Here is an 18,804-nt window from a genome sequence, read left to right as displayed (position 1 = left end):
AAGTGAACTGCAGCCTGAAATCAAATTACGTTGCAGGAGTTACGAGCAGACCTTCAAATGACCAGAGCTCACATATGACATAACTAGCGATAGTTATGCCAGCTGCTGAGTAGCTGCAGTTATACCTACATGATTGAGGTCAGGGGACTCTGGGAAGGAGGTTCCATCTCCTGACTGCCTCTCCTCCGGGCTCCCGGATTCATCGACATGAATTCCTAAAGCACAATAAAGCATGAACAGTGACACGTAAGCCTCCTCATTCCATCCATCCACCTCCAGCCAAGAGAGAGGAGAGAGGATGAAGATGCAGAGCGGAGGAGCACAAGGCGAAAAGCTGAGCCTCAGCAGTGGAAATGGAAACTATGAATGAAGCCTCAGATGGAAATAAATATGAGCTTTTGAATGAATAGTTTGAGGAGCTCATCAAAAGCAAAGGTAGCTGAGACATGGAGGTTAATGTATGAACGGCTGATGACAGATTTCTCCCTTTTAGTCTTAAAGTGTCCACAGAGAATTTGCTGAGAACATGATTTCCACCAGTTTGTGCTGCATGTACTGTTCCCACAGGCAGGTGCAGGTTCTACTGAACCTCTTGCTCAAGGGAATATGAAGTACTGTAAGTGCTGAGTGCTACTTATTGTCTCTACCTTATATGATCCCACTTGCACAATATTTTACTTGTACGATATTCTACTTTTACTGAATATTGAAATAATAATGAGGTGGAGATTTTAATAAGCTTTAACGACCCAAATTGATTTGATTTTATTTTAAATGACATTGTTTTAATTTGCTTGTTGATGTCTTGTGTTCTTGTTTTTATTTGTCCTTTTATTTTCCTCTTCTCTTTTCAATTCCCTCTTCTTCTTCTTGTTATGATTATGATTATTATTATATTACAAAGCTTTTTAATACAATTTCATATATAACTGGTGACTTTATGTATCAAAATACATAAAATGAAAAAACAGGTATTGCACTCATATTATATATAACACTATATATACTTATACATGTCCAAAATGCAGAAGCCAGACAACCAAAACGAAATAAAGAGAGCACATTACCCCAAGTTCAATATTACTTCAGTCGGTAAACTTCAGAACTGATTTTATGATATTATTAATAACGTTTGAAGCTCTGGACTCGCACCCAAGTTCATCACTGATCTTCTGACACCAGACGTGCACGAATCACAACCAGAGGTTCTCATCCAAGGCTTTGCTCACTCTTAAAAACAAATTCTAATACATTTTTACTGAGCTTGGGGTCTGAAGTTTTAAAACTATTAATTAAAATTTTAGGTCTGTTTTTCTTACCCATCTTTTCTGTTGCTGTACGATGTGAATTTCATCCCTGGGATCAATTACAAATCATAATCACCAGTGAAAGTGTGGTTTGTAGAAGGTTCTGCATTACTGGCAAATATGTTGGGCTCACAGTCTTGAGTTTGAGGCTCAGTGGTGTTAGTCAGAGAAGTTTGAAAGGAAACAGTGATGAGAGCATCTTTAATTTATATTTGGCTGAGAAGTTTTTGAGGCACCCAGAGAGAAGCTGGAAACTTTGGTATAAATCCAAGGAACCCCCTGGAGATGGATGATAATAATTTGATGCTGTGGAAGGAAACACCCTCGCTTTGGATGTTGTTACTAAGTGCAGCGTACCCATTCCCAGGTGAGTCCCGATGATGCAGTCGTCGGAGCTCCTCTCTCGGACGATGCCGCGATACGACGTCCCTGTCACCCGCATGGAGCTGCTCCGCCGGTGGTGCTCCGGACCAGAGTCGGGCTCTAACACTGCTGCAAAACACACACATTCAACATCACGTTTGTACCTATATACATACTTAAACATACTTGTAAGTGTGAGTGTGAGTGCAGATAATCTCCACATTGTGTTTTTCTGTCTCACCACTGCTCTTGAAACCCAGGAAGCGTGACAGTTTGCTCTGACAGCGCTCCTGCTCGTCATAGGTCAGAAGCTGGTAGATGAACTGCCAGATCAGCTGTTTGGCTGGAGTGTCCAGCACCGGGAACACGTCTACTATGAGTGTATCCACGTTCCTGCAAACACACGCGTAATCTTTATGTAAGACACCCATGTCTACTGGCGGATATCTGACAACCCCTTGATAAAAGGATTTAGCTGTAATGAATATTCTTTGCATGTGTAATGCCACGTATAGCAGCAAACAGAGCATAAAGAGGTGGGAGGATAACAGGGATGCCACTTATGCTAGGATTCATGCCTTTAGGTGTTTTGATACTGTATGCATGTACAGTAGAATTTAATCGTTTTCCCTGTTTTCCATCATCCGCCGAGCTAATTCACCATCCATCTCCTCCCTTCATCCCTTCATCCTCCAGGAGATATCATCACAGCCTAATGGGAGGAATAAATATCCTGCTTAGCTACATGCATATGTTTTGTTTGCTGCTCATCATCCGTCAGCCGTTTTCTCCATCTCTGTCTTGTGCCTGTATAAAGAATGTCTTTAACAGCCTGATTATATTGAATACGCTTAATTCTGTTTCCCAGGCAACAGCTAATTTTTTCTCCAAGTATTTGTCAATTTCACGTGACTAGTAAACAGAGGCTCAGATAGTTTAACAGATGCTTAATTTACAGCTGTTTCCTGCTGCCAGCTGGAGCTGCCAACCTCCACAAGCTGATGATTATAATGATTATCAAAAATGCTCGATATACACTTTTGGCTGCCGCTGAGTTTTCGCAGAGTTTTCTTCTCTTCTCACTCCCATCGCTCTGCTCCTATCCATGATGTTGTTTAATAATCTGCCTCCCTTCATCCTTTGTGTCCATTTATAGATACCACCCCACTCCCCTCCACCCCCCTCCACCCTACTGACCTGTGCTGGAAGAAAGTCTCCAGGGCCTTGCAGACGGTGTATCTCTCCTGGATGGTCAGCAGGTGCTCCAGCTGCTGGCTGAAGGTTCGCCCGTGGACTTTGATGCTCGGTGGAAGGATCTCTGCCACCCACTGCAAGGAGCTGAGGGCTGGAGACCTGGAGAGTCACCACAGTAGTTTTTTGTTTCAATAAACGATGGCATATGGACATACCAGTTAAAAATGTCCGATTTGTCTGTACCTAGAGCGTGGCAATGTGGTTGGGGCCAGGCTAGGAGAGTCCTCTGGGTCGATTTGGTCTGAAGAGAAGTCCGACGGTCCCTCCTCCACCACCAGAGTGGGCATCGCCCCACTGCCCTGCAGCATGGACACCACCTTCTCATGGGAACAGTTCCTACAGAGAGAGAAAACAAGAGTGAACTTTGAGAGGCACAGAAATAAATAACAATTGAATTGAGCATGTTTGCAAACCAATTCAGATTTATTTCTGCCTTGTTACACAATATCGATATAATTGTTCAGAGGTGAACTTATCCAGTAAATTCCAAGAAAAAAACAAGTATTTGAGAAAAGTAGAAAACAACTGCATAATAATCATCCTGTGCCCCACCCCTAGATTTATTTTGTGGCTTATTGTGTGTGTGTGTGGGGGGGTTCCTATCTAAACGATTAGAAAACATTGATAGAAGTCACAACCTCCCACACAAAGATTTGATGCAGCCCCCATGCCTCATAATAATACAATGTTGTTATGACATCTTGACGTATAATGCATTGACAAGGTAAACCCAAGTATGAGCCTTAACTCATAAAAAGTTAATTATTGTAAGAGAAGATGCACGTGTTGAGAAAACCTGAGAACAGCACAGAGAAGTACAAATATCTAAAGTTGCACAATATAGTAGATGTCGTAAAACATATGCTCACTTTGTAAACAAATCACTGAAAGCTCCCACATATCTTCTACTTCATTTTCTCTCTCTCTCTCTGCCGAGCAGCTCCCACTGTTTTCCAGATCACCTCCCACTGCTGCAGCACCGTGTTATCAGCGAGAGCAGCGAAATTATACAGCGCCAATCAAATCCGTACATCAGGCAGCCATGGGAACGGCTCTGCGGTTCTTCTTGCACATGGCTATCAAGGTGGCAGTGTGAGCAATACTGTTATCTCGCACAACGCTGGAGACGCTGGCTGATATATCAGTTGATATACAGTGATTTCCAATGTGGACAATTCAATTTAGTCTGTGATGAATTTCTTATCTGCACTCCCACACTCGCTCTGTGAAAATCCACAGGCAGAAGGTCGAGAAGTCGCAAAGTCCAAGAGAGAACTAGTTTGACTCCTACAAGAAAATGTAACAGTTTACATAAAAGCACGTGCAGGGCCCCATGCATACACACCGCACCTGCACAGTACGTCTGATCTGCCACTGTGAACGATGCTGATTTAACACCAGCAGCAGCACTGACGTCCTAAGTTCAAGACCTGGGACAGCAGGCAAGGACCAAATACCACTGCTGCTGCTGATAGTAATGATAATAATATTTATAATAATAACCATAAGAAGAAGAAGAAGAATGTAATGTATTCAAGACAAACCTCATGTCCAGTCCATTGAGGAAGAGAATGCGGTCGCCTGTTTTCAGTCCACATTCCTCAGCAGGACTGTCTGAGAGGGGGAGACAAACATGTCAGAAAATCAGGCATCAATCAGAAGCTGAAAAAAGGATCCTGGCACAGCATCGAGCAGCTAACAAGGTGCGCTGAACATACGGGACGAGCAGGGCGACCAGTGACTAATGTGATGCTGTCAGTCTGTGACAACAAACAAAGGCCATGAACCAACCAGATGATCTCCATGTTAAATCTTATGACGTGAGGAAGAAGTGCTGTCAAAACAATCCCTGGTGGAAAATCTTGCCTCCTCATCTGTCAACTCACTGCTGAGTTTACCCTGCAGTGAAAGTCCTGTCAGCAGTTTGGAGATAATAAACTCATCATGAGACGGTTTGTGATTTTGATGTGTTGTGCAGTTTTGAGCACATTCACAGGCCACGAGACAGACTTCACATCATGGAGCTCGTGGCGTCCAGGTTATCGATAACAGATCTGCGTTCAGATCACGATGAGAGACATGCCATCCACCCCCACTATCTCCACATCAACCTCCATAAGGCCCACTGAGTCAGTCCGCTCTGGCCGCTTCAGCACATGATGGTGGGAGATGATGGTAGGCGGGAACACTGCCGTCATCAAACACACACACGCACGCACTCACACACGCCTCCCTCCCCACCAAGGAACCACATTCCCTCCACAGGAGCTTCACAGCCGCTCTTGTCTGATGCCTTTATTTCACAAAGCAATAACAGATGATTTAATAACCTTTCACTGCTGGAAACGTAAAATAACAGAAGTAATTAAAATGTGCACCAAAAAGCTCTGAGTCCAAATTACTCTGAAAAATATTTAACCTAGAGTTTGGATTTCTTGGTGATTATCTCTGTGGTACAAAGCTGCAATATTCTACCCAGAAATTCATTCAGTTGTGGAAAAAGCATTAAACTGAGCCCAGCGCTTACAAATCTTAAGCAATAAAGAGTTCTGCATTTCCGACCTGAGGGACACAATAAATAAGACTTTGCAGTTACACACAGATTAAACTAATAAATAATAACAGATTTATTATTGAGCTTTAGTGGTGCTGGTGGATTAATTCAACTTTGGTCAAAGCTTTATGTTTCCACCATCTTTATGTTAAGATAGCCCCAAGCATGTAGCTTCATATTAACTATACAGAAATGAGAGCAGTATCAATCTTATCTAGTTCCAGGCGACAAAGTGAATGAGTGTATGAGTGAGGAAATCATTTTGACACATCTATCTTTATATAATTAGTTGTTGGTTGTGAATTAAATTGTGTAGAATAACTAAAATAAATTCTCCTCTGTGGGCGTCCATGAGAAATGAAGCTTTTCTGAGATTCTGTGAAGAAAAACTACAGGAGGTTTAAGATTTCAACCTGGCACTGTTTATGAGCATGAAGGAAAATTAAATCAGGGGCAGATTGAGGGGCGTGGTCAAGGGGGCACTGGCCCTAGCTGAAAACTGATTGGCCCCTGAAAGGCCTCTGTCCGGCATTATGTATTAAAGTATAATAAATACTGTAATGATGTGTCAAGGAATTTGTGACTTGTACATCTTTTGATAGCTGTGATATTGTGTATGAGAAACCTTAAAGAACTGTGATAGATCAGAGACGGATGCTTTAAGTTTTGTGCTCAGAGGATCGTGTCTGAACATCAGATCGCTTTCTGTCCTCAGGCTGTGTCACAACTGAGAACATCCTCCACACTCTGCCATGAAAATACTTTTATTATGATGACTTTATTACTTATTCATTCATTTATATAACTATTGTTTTGTGAGTAGAATAAAGGGATGTGAAATTTCATTACACAGACTTGTGTTGCATAATGAAAATTAAATTGAATCTTCAAATCTTGAAATTAAACAACTCGTACGCTCCCAAACTGCGGGACCTCGTGATTGAATTACTGCTGCCGTCACTGAGAGAGAAGAAAACTTAAAACAGGATCAGTAGAAATCTGTGTAAAATCCCTGAACTGTTTTTAAGTGTCTGAGCACAGAACAGCCTGTTCTGAGGGTTTTCCTCTCCACATTTTACTGGTGAGTCAGACACGTCCACTTCCTGGTACACTCACTCACACACACATAAACACCTCCTGATCACCTTCAACCCCCAGCGGCTGGCAGACTCACCCACACACACAGAGAGGAGGCGTCTATCAGGGCCGTATTGTTCTGGTTTTTAATATGGGAGTGGTACCTGGGATGACAGAGTCGAGGCAGACGGGAGCGTGACCTCGCAGCGTGAAGCCAAAGTTCTTTTTCCCCCTGTAGACACGAACGATCCTGAGGAAACAAAAAGGGTTGTGAGACGAACGTCCTAACATTATTCTAATTCATGAGGCTCTTTCAAACTGGATTAAAATATATGGAATCCAAACTCCAAACAGAAAAAAGCCTTTTGTTCTTTTCTGTGTAAAAAGGATAATCAAAGTTAAAAGGTGGCAAATTCTCAGATCTGAGCAGCTGGAACCACAGAGTGTCTGAAATTTCATTGAATAAATTATTAATTAGTTATAGTAATTGTTTTCTACCCACTGTTGCTGTAGCCTACAACCTGTCTGTGAATGGTCGGGAGCCCAGCTGTCTCTGGAGCGATGGCTCACAGTTTATCACGAGGCTGTTTGTGCTTCACTTTTGTTTTGATTTGTTACGTCCTGCTGGTGGGAGTCTGATCAAGTGCGGCTATGACGCTCTCCTTTTTCTTTGTGATTTAGTGTGGGCTCAACTTCTCACATCTCTGTGTTTTATTCAATCAGCTTCAGGCTTAAATAAAAATATTTCAGGACGCGTTGACATTTCGCTGACGGTGGCTCTTCACTCTCATTCCCCCCAGTGGAGGAACACACGCTGGAACCTCCCATTACTTCAAAGATGAGACACATTCACTGTCGTCGCCATGGAAACGATTCAGGGCAACACTGGTTTGGTATGTAAACGGAGGAAAGACGAAAAGAGGCGAAGCAGGGGGGGGGGGTTGAAAACTGACAAATCTATCCTTTGGTTAGTGGCTGTTATGTAAGACGAGCTAAATGCAGATGGGTGCATTCTGTATCGTGTGTATCATGTGCATTGTGTGTGTGTGTGTGTGTGTGTGACTGTTTGCGAGTGTTTGTGTGTGTGCGTGGGGGGGGGTGTTGGACTGCACTGAGTGATGCAGCATCGACCTGGAGCAAACTCCACACTGAGTCTATCAAGGCCTCCTTTACTTGTTATTGGTCAACACCAGCTGCACTTTATACTTCAACATCACAACATAGAGATAAATATTACATAACAGCCCTCAGGGAATCTGTCAGTCACTACTGAGACTCAGATGATCACACTGCAGCTACAACCACTGAACTAAAAGACTATTACCAATCAATAGTGATGGATTTAGACTATCTTTACTAATAGGCTGTTTTTTAGTAGTAGTAACAGTCATCTATCTATCTATCTATCTATCTATCTATCTATACATCTATCTATACTTCTATCTATTTATCTATCTATACATTTATCTATTTATTCATCCATCCATCCATTCATCTAGCTTCTGTATATCTCTCTGTATCAATTGGTCTCCCTCTCTCTTTCCATCTTTCTCTCTCTTCATCCTTCTACCTCTCTATCAACCATCTCTCTCTCTCTCTCTCTCTCTCAATTGATGTGTTTCTCTCTATCCATCTCTCTATATTAATGCATCTCTCTCTCTCTCTTTTCACACAATCATCCTCCCTGCTGCTGTTGTGCGACCTGTCGACGTACTCGACCCCATGTTCTCACTCCCACGTGGATCGGACCTCAGGGTTTATTAGATTAGATTGGTGTGGGCAGTGTCCTGACACTGGTGTAATCCTGCATTAAATCCACTGTGCAGTTGTTAATTGGTGTGATCAGCTTGTCATTGGGTGGAGGCGGTGAGCCAGACCGGTCGAGTGGTCAGGGTCTCTACAGCAGTCAGCAATTAACATGCTCAATAGGTGAAGACAGACAAAGAATTGATCAGACAAAATGGAAAATATTGATTAACCAATATGGTAGGTTATAATGTGAATAATCTAAATAAAAATATTCAATTTATATCAATTTTGTTTCCCTCTTTGTGAAGCACTTTGTAATGGTTGTTTTGAAGGATGCTATATCAATAAGGTTGTTATCATTATCATCATTATTATTATTATGTTTCTTCTTATGTACGCAGATTTTGTTTTTCTCAAGTGTGGTTTCAAAACTGTGATAGTATGTGAAGCAGTAAGCAGCACTTGCAAAGAGCCAAACAGACTCATAGAGCATCACATCAGAGGTCAGGAGTCTGCTCACCTCTGATTGGGTCCGATTGGAGGATGTGCTGGAATCCCAGAGGAAGACTTCCTCATACCTCTGTCTCTCTCTGTGTCACCTCTTCCTCCAGGTTCCCCTCCATCCCTGGGCACTGAGCTGGCCCGTTTGGACCCGTGGTGGCGCTCGGAGTGATCCTCGCTCCGGCTGCGTCGGACTCTGCCGTGCGGCTCGCTGATGCTCTTGCTGCGGCAGAGCCGGTTGATCACGTTCTGGGAGACGGCCTCGTCAAAGCGTTGCCGGTGTTTCTTCGGAATGAAGATTCTGGCAAACATAGTGGCATGTGAGGGAAATAATGAGGGGTGGTAAGTTTTTTTTGTCCACAAGAGTTGCCTTAGAAGAAAAAGAGAAAGAGGTTGAATCTACATCACAGATCCACCTCAATCATTCTGAAAGCCAACAGCCCATAAGCAATAATCTCAGATTTCCAATGAAATAACAGGAGCAAGTCTGACATCCAGTATGATCATCGACCCGACTGCTACTGAAATAATCTTCACCATCCAAGTCCACGCTTATTCAAATCAACAGGCTTCCTCCTTCACCACTCAGATTCAAAAGAAAAGAGAAGAAAAAAGCCTCTGATGGACAGATGATGTGTCTTTCCCACTGGAGGTGGCTGTTTTCCCCAGAGAGGAGAGAAAAAGAAGAGAAGTTGATTGAGAGGCAAGGGAGAAAAGGTCTTTCTCTGAGGATAAAGAGACAGTGAGAGGAGCTTGGCGTCACTTGCTGCCTGCTGAAGTCTCACTGCTGCAGCGTGAGGTACCAGAGCCGGAAAACAGCAAGAGAAAAAAGGTGTGGGAGTGAGCGAGCATGGGTTTTCTCCTCTCTCTCTCTCTCTCTCTCCTTATGCATCTACAGAATCTCTCTCTCTCTCTCTCTCTCCCTCCCACACTTCCGTCCATGCCTCACCTCTGTGTCACTTTGTCATTGTGAGTGCAGAGCAGGAAAAACTGACATCATCACGTTGACCTCAGACCTATATAATAATTCAAATAATTAACAGTTGTGTGTTTCCCTCAAAGCTTTGTGCTGCTCAGCTGATGACGTTTTTACTTTCATTCAAACTCTGAGTGTGTACTGTGTCACATGGAGAGCTGGACGCTGACTACACAGCAGCAGAGCAAAAGAAAATGAGTTGTGCCCGCACACACAAGCTGTCAATAGAACACAAGGTTTCATTCAAGTGATCAGAATGACTGCCAAGAGACAAGGCACACACACACACACACACACACACACACACACACACACACAGTATATATATATATATATTGTTGTCAGTAGCTTCAATATACCACAACACCACAATGTTCACAAAATATAAGATGTGACTTTTAAGGTTTAAAGTTGTTCAAATTAACTAATTCATCTCCAGCTGGAAACCAACAGTTTCATAAGATGTGGAATGAATTCATTATCACAACCTGCTAATAGAGAATTGCTCCCACGTTGGGCACATCATTCATTTGGCTAATTCCCCTGCAGTGGGACTAATAACTGATTATTTTATGTTATCTCATTGAGTGGGAGCGCTGCTATTTGTCCTCAACCTGAACATAGAGTTTTTTCATATCATATATATGTAATAGTTTGACATTGTTTTGTCAAATATTTTTAATACACTTTATTACTTATTAAATGGGCAAGTACATATCTACCTGTGTGGTAAATATGAAGCCACAGACTTCATCTTTGCATAGTAAAACAGTATATTTGGCTCTGTCAAAAAAGAGTTGGTTCTGTTACCTTCAGACGTCAGACTGGTAATATCCACGTGCAGTATTTCCAGTTTTTGTATCATAAGCTAAGCTCACCAACTGGGGGCTGTAGCTCAATATTTACCACTAAACATAAATGAGTGCTGGCCAGAAGGCAAAATTCCTAAAATATGAAACTTTTCTTTACAAAACTAGACCGCAGTGTTTAATGAGACTTAACGAGTCAGAAGTTAATTATTTGGTTCCGTGTTTATTGAATCACAGAATCGTCGAGATCCAACTGAGATGCAAAAAACTGATTCTGATTCCCACCTACACCAGTCTGTTGAGCTCTGACGCGCTGATTTGCCGCTGATCAGATGAATCAGCCACCAGCAGACAGCGTCTGTGAAAAACAGCACCAGTCAAGTAATTAGCAACAAACGTGCTGATGGTGACAAGGGGGAGATAATAGCTACCACTGAACGTGTCCACAAGAAGCTAATTAAGCGACATGAAAACAACTTTGACAGCGAAGTAAAGCAATTAGGACACGTTTATTGTACAGAGAGAAGGAGAGAGAGACAAACATGAGGCCTGACTGTGGTTGTTTTCATTATGCAGTGTTGTTTAAGCATTTTAATAAAACTGATTCAGGCACATATAGAGCAGCCCCTGTGCTGTTCTTTTTGTGTAGCACACAATAATAAAAGTCGGAATTATGCGTAGAATGTAAAAAGGTCACATCTTCTGATAACATACTATTCATATGTACGAGGAGCTCACTTAACTAACTTGGAAAGAGGATTTACCTGATATTGTTCATAAAGAACTGAAATATTCACAGAAATGTCCCAATGTTCAAATCCTGGAGGTGCCCCATTAATTGAATTTGCTCCAAAATATGATGTGTTCTTCCTTGGCCCATACCCCAGCCCTCCACCATGTTTTCATGAAACTGGTTTGGTAGTTTTTGTGTAATCCTGCTACAGACCAACAAACAACAATTAATAACCTACTTGAAAACTCCCACAGCAACATGTAAAACGCTGATACTCTTTTTAACATGAATAAATTCACATTCATCTTGTAGTTAACAAGTCAGAAAATTATGAATGTTCCAGAAATAAAAAGTAGATAAGCTACAGACAGAATAAATCTTTTAAACAACATACATGTGTGATTCTCCCCTAGTGGTTGTTTGAATGAACAACACCAGTCGCTGCACAGGAGCTCTCCGTTCAGCACCACAACAATACAAGACTGACTACCAGCAAAACAGTTTCTGTCTTTCTTTCTTTCTTTCTTTCTTTCTTTCTTTCTTTCAATGTCACGGTGATTTCATTGAGGTTATCTCCTCTCTTATTGAGAAAACCTTTTCCAGAAAGCCTGTTACAAACCGGTGGTGTAGAGTTAGAAAGGTGTGTGTTGCATTATGGGAAGTGTAGGATTTGGGGGAGTGTGACTTATTGTGATTTAAAGATGTGTGACTCATACCAGAGGCCCCAAAATCAGAATTTCTTCACCTCTGCCTCATCAGTTTTTAAAGGTCCAGTGTGAAAGGTTGAGGTGAAAGGGATCTATTGGCAGAAATGTAATAGAGAATAATTCTCATGATGTGTTTACTAGTTTGTTTCATCTAAATTGTATGAAATGTAGTTTTCTTTACCCCAGAAAAGACCCTTTATATTGAAATATTTTATATTTACATCGAGGGGGTCCTCTCTATGGAGGCTGCCATGTTTTTTTTACGTTAGTCCAGACTGAACAAACTAAACACCTGAAGGCCACCACAGGTTCTTTTTCATGTTTGGAAGGGGAGGGTGAGGTGAGGGGTGTTCAGCTACAACATGCAATTACCACAGTAGATATCACACAATTCCACACACTGAACCTGCAATTTGTTATTTTTTCTTTACATTTACTTCACCCACATCATTTTGTCTGGGAACATCCATCCATTATCTTTACCGCTAAACCTCATGGGGGAGCTGGAGCCAAACCCAGCAGACATAGCAGACAGCATCGCAGGTTGCCAACATACAGAGACAAACAGTCATTCAGGAGAAAACCCATGCAAACACGGGGAGAACAGAAAGACCTGTGAGGCCTGATGACAAACCAAAACATTATCCAACATATTGCCTTCCTCCTAAAAATGCACAATTGCAGTTCAAAAGGTGTTTTAGGCCATAATGACATAGAAGTCTATGAACAACAGATTCCTACAATCTTAAAAACATGAAACATTGAGTTTAATTATTTTGCTATGATTTGTTTCAGAGAAGCTGCCACGTTATCTCATTTTTGGGACAAATCTTTGCAGTAAAAGATATAGGCCACGTATTCTTAGACCGCTGTCACTGTCTCTACAGATTCTGATAAGGTGTGAGGGGCACTTGTATGTGACTGCAGTCTGAGACAGTGTTGCTGGAGTAAAGACTCCGAGTGACAATGAGCATATTCCTGAGATATAAATAAATGTTCTGTAGTGGTGTGGGAGTAGCAGCCCACACGGTCCCTCTCTGTTTGCTATTTTTTCTCTCCTGCTATTTGTCATCAATTCCTGCCACATGGACACAGTGCCTGTCTGTTGTTTGCTCTTTTAAATGAGATGTTTATCCAGAACACAGCCACGTGTTCAAATAACAGCCGCCTCATCACAAAAAAAGTTTTCACATCAACTCTCAGAAACTGAGCGAGTACTCTGATTTGACCTCGTTTATGGAGAACAGAGATCTATAATTATCTGAAAGGAGGGTTGTGGAGGAGGAAGCAAGCGGGGACGAAGGGATGTATTTCTCAGAAGGGAGGAATGACAAGCAGAAAACGACTAGACCTCATTTCGATTCAAGTGTCCTGATGTGGCTCAAATGCAGGGGACGGAGTCTTAACTGTGCGATTGTCGTTACGTCTAAATACATGTAGAGATGACGTAATAATGTGTGTGTGTGAGACTCTTCCCTTCTTTTTTTTAAACTGACAGAAAGTGGTTCACAGTGGTGGGTCACTTTATTCCACTTAAGACAGCAGGTTGCTGGTCTGTATCCAGGAACTTGTCAAAAGTAGATGTAGCAGTGAAAATGGTCGGCCATGTCTGATCCATTGTGCAGATATACTGTATACACACTGTAGACTAGAAAGAATTACTTGTGATCAAAGTATGAACATGGTCATAAAAGGGAGGCTGATTAAAAATAAAAAATGAAAAAGAAAATATAGAAAAGGAATAGAGAGAGGAGAAATATAATAATAGGTTATGTAACACAGACTAGACAGAATTCTAGGTCTTGACTGAAGATCATATATATTACTGATGGTTTAATTGATGATAATGCTACAGGGTTTAAGATTGCTGAACAAACCCGGAATCACCAGCTATTCAAACCAAACTGGACGTTCAAATCTTCCATGTTAAAATAAAGTGCAATAGATGATCTTTAGGTTATCAGCGTGATAAGTTATTGCTGGGTACATACAGCTGTCTCCGATGCAACCATCCTAAAGATAAATTAAATGGGTTTGTATTAATGGAAATTATGAATGCACAGGCTTTAGTGCTGTCTGTGGTAAATGGTCTGTATGTATATGAAGCTTTTCTAATCATGAGGACAACTCAAAGTGCTTTACTTTACAGTTTGGCCATTTGCCCATTCACAATGTGCAGCATGTTGTCAATCACACAGTGGGTTTATCATCTTGGCACACGCAAAGAGATCGTACCACAGTCCTTCTGGTTAGTGGTCAACCCGCTCTAACCCCTGAGCCACAGCCACTCCATTCTGTTCCAGATGCTCTGGCAGCTGACTTTTGTAGTTAAGATTAAACACCATCATTAACAGCACTATTGTAAAAGACAATAGAGCACAACATGTAGTGAATTTCAGGACGTGCTGGTAACTGCAGTATTGTGACTTGTTAGAAAAAACGTTATCGAGTTCTGATCACTCTTATTCTGATATTAGGCACAATGCTCACTGTGCAGTCGTAAATAGTGAAATGATTTGGTTCACTAGTTTTAGCTGTTAATGCATTAGACCATCTGCTTTTAAACACATAGTAAAACCTTCCTGCTGTTTTCAGAGCTGATACAGACTCAGTATAATACAGGCAGATAAAAGTTTTAAAGGAATATTCATTTAATCCTGAAGTCATCATGCTCAAACGCATGCAGAGCACACACACACACTCATCCTAATGATTTCAGTCGTTATTGTGCTACACATGCATTGGTAACTGTTACAACAAGCTGTATGCAGCAACTCAAGTGTGGTCACCTCAAATGAAACTGCATGAACATGCTGGTACAGGTTCACTTGAATGAATAAATGATACATTCAAAGCTCCGGCAGTAAGAGATCTTAGAAAACAACCAGGGAACAGATCCAATTTAAATGTATCTACAAAACAACAGCAGCTGCTATCGTCATGTACTGAATCAGATCTCATTAAATATTCACACGCCTCCTACTTTGCATAGATTATCACACTGATGGCACTTGGCAAAAATACTGCAGGTGTCAGACTTAATAAAGCTGACAGAAATTCCAATCCCCCTCGAAGGCTACCAAACAACCACATTTCGTAGAAGAATAAAAAGATGTACTCACCCCAGACAATTCATGGTCTCAGCTGTCACCCATGGCTCGCAAGTAAAAAAAAAAAATCTAAACACAACCAGCACAATCTACAACACACATCTAGTGATCACAGTTGTACAGACTGCTACACTGTGCTCCTTGTATGATGGGACCTTGGTGCAAGCAGGAGGCTGCCTTTACCAAGTGTCAAGGGAGAACTGTCACCACATGGAGGAAGAGAGAGAGAGTGGGGAACAGCCTTGAGCTCTCAGCACAATAATAAGAAGATCCATCAGAACAAAACATTGGGAAAAAAACGTCAGAGAGAGACTGCGAGAGGAGAGAGAGACGGAAGAGTTGTGAGACGGGTGGGGGATGAGAAATAAAAATGCAGAGAGACGTGTTATTATTGGTGTTCGCTCTTCGTAATACAAAACGCCAATGACGCCAGGAAGTGTTTGAATTATTCAGGACCAATTTAAGGCAGAAAAACGTGGTTTGCCTCACGTCTCTGCAGGGAAATGTTGCAACTACCTCATCATTGAACCTCTCCTGCTGGAAAGCCTTCTTACAGTGTATTAATACCACTGAAATGAGCTGTAGTAGTAGTAGTGGAGGACACCAGGGTAGTAAGAGAATAAAAGGATTGATTGGCTCAGTTTGTGGGAGAGTGCAATCTGTGGACAAACTGTCTGGGGATTTAGAGAGAGGCAGGCGTTCTAGTCGTTCTGGCGCATGCAAAGACAGGTAATTCTGGCTGTCTGACTGGTTTTACACATTTAATTACCTGGCGCTGCTCCATCTCATAGACTCATGGAAACACCATCAAAAACCTGTTGGGTGTAGTCTAAGCTTGGTGGATACAGAGCAGCACGGCCACCCGTACTGAAAGATGTTTTCATGAAGAGAGCACTCATCTAAATCTGCCTGTGGCTCGTCATCACACACACTACTCCATGCTGCGAGTTCACGTTGCCAATCCTCATTTACTGCTAAAAAAACCTCTAAGCTCAGGTCCCACCGAGTCAGTTGAGTCACTCGGTTTCACTAACACGGATGATGACACTTTAGGGGACTTGGAGGGTCACTGTGGATTTAGAGCGGGTAGCAGATGGGGCCCCACCTAAACCTAAAGCGAAGCTTTATAATGCCTGGCAGTGGACGAGACCCCACTCTAATCCATCCTGCGTCAGAATGAGCAACAGGAAAAGCCTGTTTATGTGATTATTTTGAATGAAATCTTATGTTTTTGTATCACAGCCTGTTGTGGGGAGATTAAGCATGTTTTTAAGGTTTTGTGGGGCATGTGGTGGGTTGGGTTTAATGGACCTGCACAGAATTAGAGATGTTCCGTTTCCAATACCAGCATTAGAAATGTCTCCAATACTGCTGAAAATACCAGGTCAGGCATTGGTGAGTGTGTGAATCTATGTACCAATCTGATAGCACATCTTTAGAGGATATTAGTTTCACCCAGATAAAACTGCAACTTTCTTTTCCCAAATATCACTTCTTCTTCACAACTCGCAAACAGCAGTTGCACCGTACTGAACCGGGGAGTACTGTTGTCAGAGCAGCGTTAGCCAGAATGTAAGCAAACTGACAATATTTCACACTGGAAAGTTCTTCAAGTAAAAAAATGACCGTATGCAACATTTCAGATTCGACGGATGGCAGTAGTGTTGCCAAATACAACACTAGCAATCTCAGAATTTTCAGCATTCTCTGTCCGTATTTCAAAGGTGTAGCCTGAGTCAGGCCACACAACAATGCTGGGTATCAGGAGGGGAAGAATGGAATTGGAACATCTCCAGAATGACAGGAAATATGGGGAGAAATAGAAGGATGTAACATGTGATGAGTTCTCAGGATGATACATTGAGTCAGAAGTAATTGACCACCTTTTTTCCTCTTGACTGAAAATGCAGGTTTCCTCAGTCTATTCAGTTGATTCTATACCATGTTATGTAATTCGTTGTAAATGGAAGTGAAACCTCAGGCTTGTACCTGATGCTGGAGATGAGCTGTCGATGTTCGTCAGTGGTGAGTATCTCTGGCAGAGCAGAGGCCAACCACTCCACTCTCTTCTCTGCTGCGTACTGCTTCAGCACACTGAAGAGTTTCTCTTTCACTTCAGGTTCATCACCGAGAATCTGGTCCACCTGATGGAGACGTTTGAGGACAAGACGATGCCAGGTCACATAAATGAACACATGGATGAAATTCCACACACACAGGTTTGTGGTTTTTGGCCTTAAATACAACATTTAAAAATCCATGTTAAATAAGTTGTAGTCAAAAAAAACCTTTGTAGGTGTTTAATTTGACTTTAATGCACACACGCTCGCACATGTTTGTGCGTCTATGTAGTGAGGACACTATCCCTAACCCCTTACCCTTACCTTAACCATCAAAACGAAATGCCTTACCCTAACCCCAATCCTCAGAAAGTGAGGGCCGGCCAAAATGTCCTCACCTGTATGTTCAAGGCTCAAACTGGTCCTCAAAAAGATACTGTGTGTGTACAAGTACATACATACACACCCAGAGACAACTCTACTTGGGCATGGTTTGATCATTTTGACAATATTTTCTCCTTGGCAACCCACAACTCTCTCAAGACAAACACAACATCGCTGAATTCTGATTGGTGCACAGAAATGCCCGACATTCCCTATTTCCACATGAATCTCGACCACTTTAAACCAGTGATAGTTATCACACAAAAACACCCACACACAAAACTGTTTAAACTTTGGCAGAAAGTTTGGGGTTCAAGTAGAACTTCATTAAATTGTAGAATTTCATGCCCTTTAAACTCCCCAACTCAACTGGACCAGGTGAAGGAATAAACCTGAACCCAGCCTGTGTGTTTTATGACGTACCTTCCTGTTGAACTCCAGGGCTTTATGTTTACGGTCCAGCCTCGCCCCATCTCCTCCCATCTGACTGTCCTCTATGCTGATGCTGTGTTTCTGCCTCATGCCGAGGCACAGCACCCCCAGACGGAGCGTCCTTCCCTGGGAGGCCTTGATCAGTGCTGCGGCCGTCTCATGCTGCCTGACGGGGATCCCGTTGACCTCCATGACATAATCCCCGGCCCTCAGACCTGCGCGGCCGGCCGGCGAGCAAGGTGAGCAGTCCTCCACGAGCAGGGGGCAGTCTCCAACGATGGTGAACCCAAAGCGACCATCAGGACCTGGTATGATGTCCATCTGTAATACAACAAAAAAACCTGAAGTCCATCAAAATGACCAGATTATAGCGTTACCTGTAATTCCACAGGCATTAACCTACGCATGGTGTATTGCTGTGATGAATTAAAACGCTGTAAGACCTGCTGTATACGGGACACCACTCCGATACTGGGAGGGATGTTCTTCTGAGTCTGGGCGATGGCCACGACGGCCTGCGGACCCAGTGTCGATACATTGTGGCCCTCGATCTCCAGGACCTGGTCCCCCGCTTGCAACCCGGCCAGGTGGGCACTGCTGCCTTCCTCCACGGACAGGATGTAGCTGGGTCCATTCCCACCGAGCTGGAAGCCGAAATCCTCAGGCCAGCCCTGATTGGACGTCGGCATGCTGAGTACTTAAAAGATCGAAAAGGTGAAGGTAGAATTTAAGATTTGAGAAATGAACACACACACATCTTCAAATACAATCACTTACCCACAGCAGCC

General features: G+C 42.5%; 1 protein-coding gene across 6 annotated transcripts in view; it reads right to left on the bottom strand.

Annotated features, from left to right (window-relative positions):
- grid2ipb (glutamate receptor, ionotropic, delta 2 (Grid2) interacting protein, b) overlaps positions 1 to 18,804 on the bottom strand; it is a 34,748-nt gene that overhangs the window by 14,792 nt on the left and 1,152 nt on the right. For 4 of the 6 annotated variants that reach the window (XM_069517140.1, XM_069517141.1, XM_069517144.1 and 1 more), the window contains exons 2-12: positions 18,460 to 18,713; positions 18,008 to 18,337; positions 17,130 to 17,284; positions 8,825 to 9,106; positions 6,720 to 6,805; positions 4,469 to 4,538; positions 3,108 to 3,260; positions 2,868 to 3,023; positions 1,912 to 2,063; positions 1,665 to 1,799; positions 130 to 215 (exon numbers count right to left, since the gene is read on the bottom strand). In XM_069517140.1, coding sequence (XP_069373241.1) covers positions 130 to 215; positions 1,665 to 1,799; positions 1,912 to 2,063; positions 2,868 to 3,023; positions 3,108 to 3,260; positions 4,469 to 4,538; positions 6,720 to 6,805; positions 8,825 to 9,106; positions 17,130 to 17,284; positions 18,008 to 18,337; positions 18,460 to 18,713 — 1,859 coding nt within the window. Of the gene's footprint in view, positions 1 to 129; positions 216 to 1,664; positions 1,800 to 1,911; positions 2,064 to 2,867; positions 3,024 to 3,107; positions 3,261 to 4,468; positions 4,539 to 6,719; positions 6,806 to 8,824; positions 9,107 to 15,152; positions 16,927 to 17,129; positions 17,285 to 18,007; positions 18,338 to 18,459; positions 18,714 to 18,804 lie in introns of those variants that run through there. The other 2 variants (XM_069517143.1, XM_069517145.1) reach the window with 1 other exon arrangement.

This window comes from Paralichthys olivaceus, chromosome 21 (genome assembly GCF_024713975.1).
Source record: "Paralichthys olivaceus isolate ysfri-2021 chromosome 21, ASM2471397v2, whole genome shotgun sequence".
Classification (NCBI taxonomy): domain Eukaryota; kingdom Metazoa; phylum Chordata; class Actinopteri; order Pleuronectiformes; family Paralichthyidae; genus Paralichthys; species Paralichthys olivaceus.
This window is presented reverse-complemented; position numbering and strand designations above follow the sequence as displayed.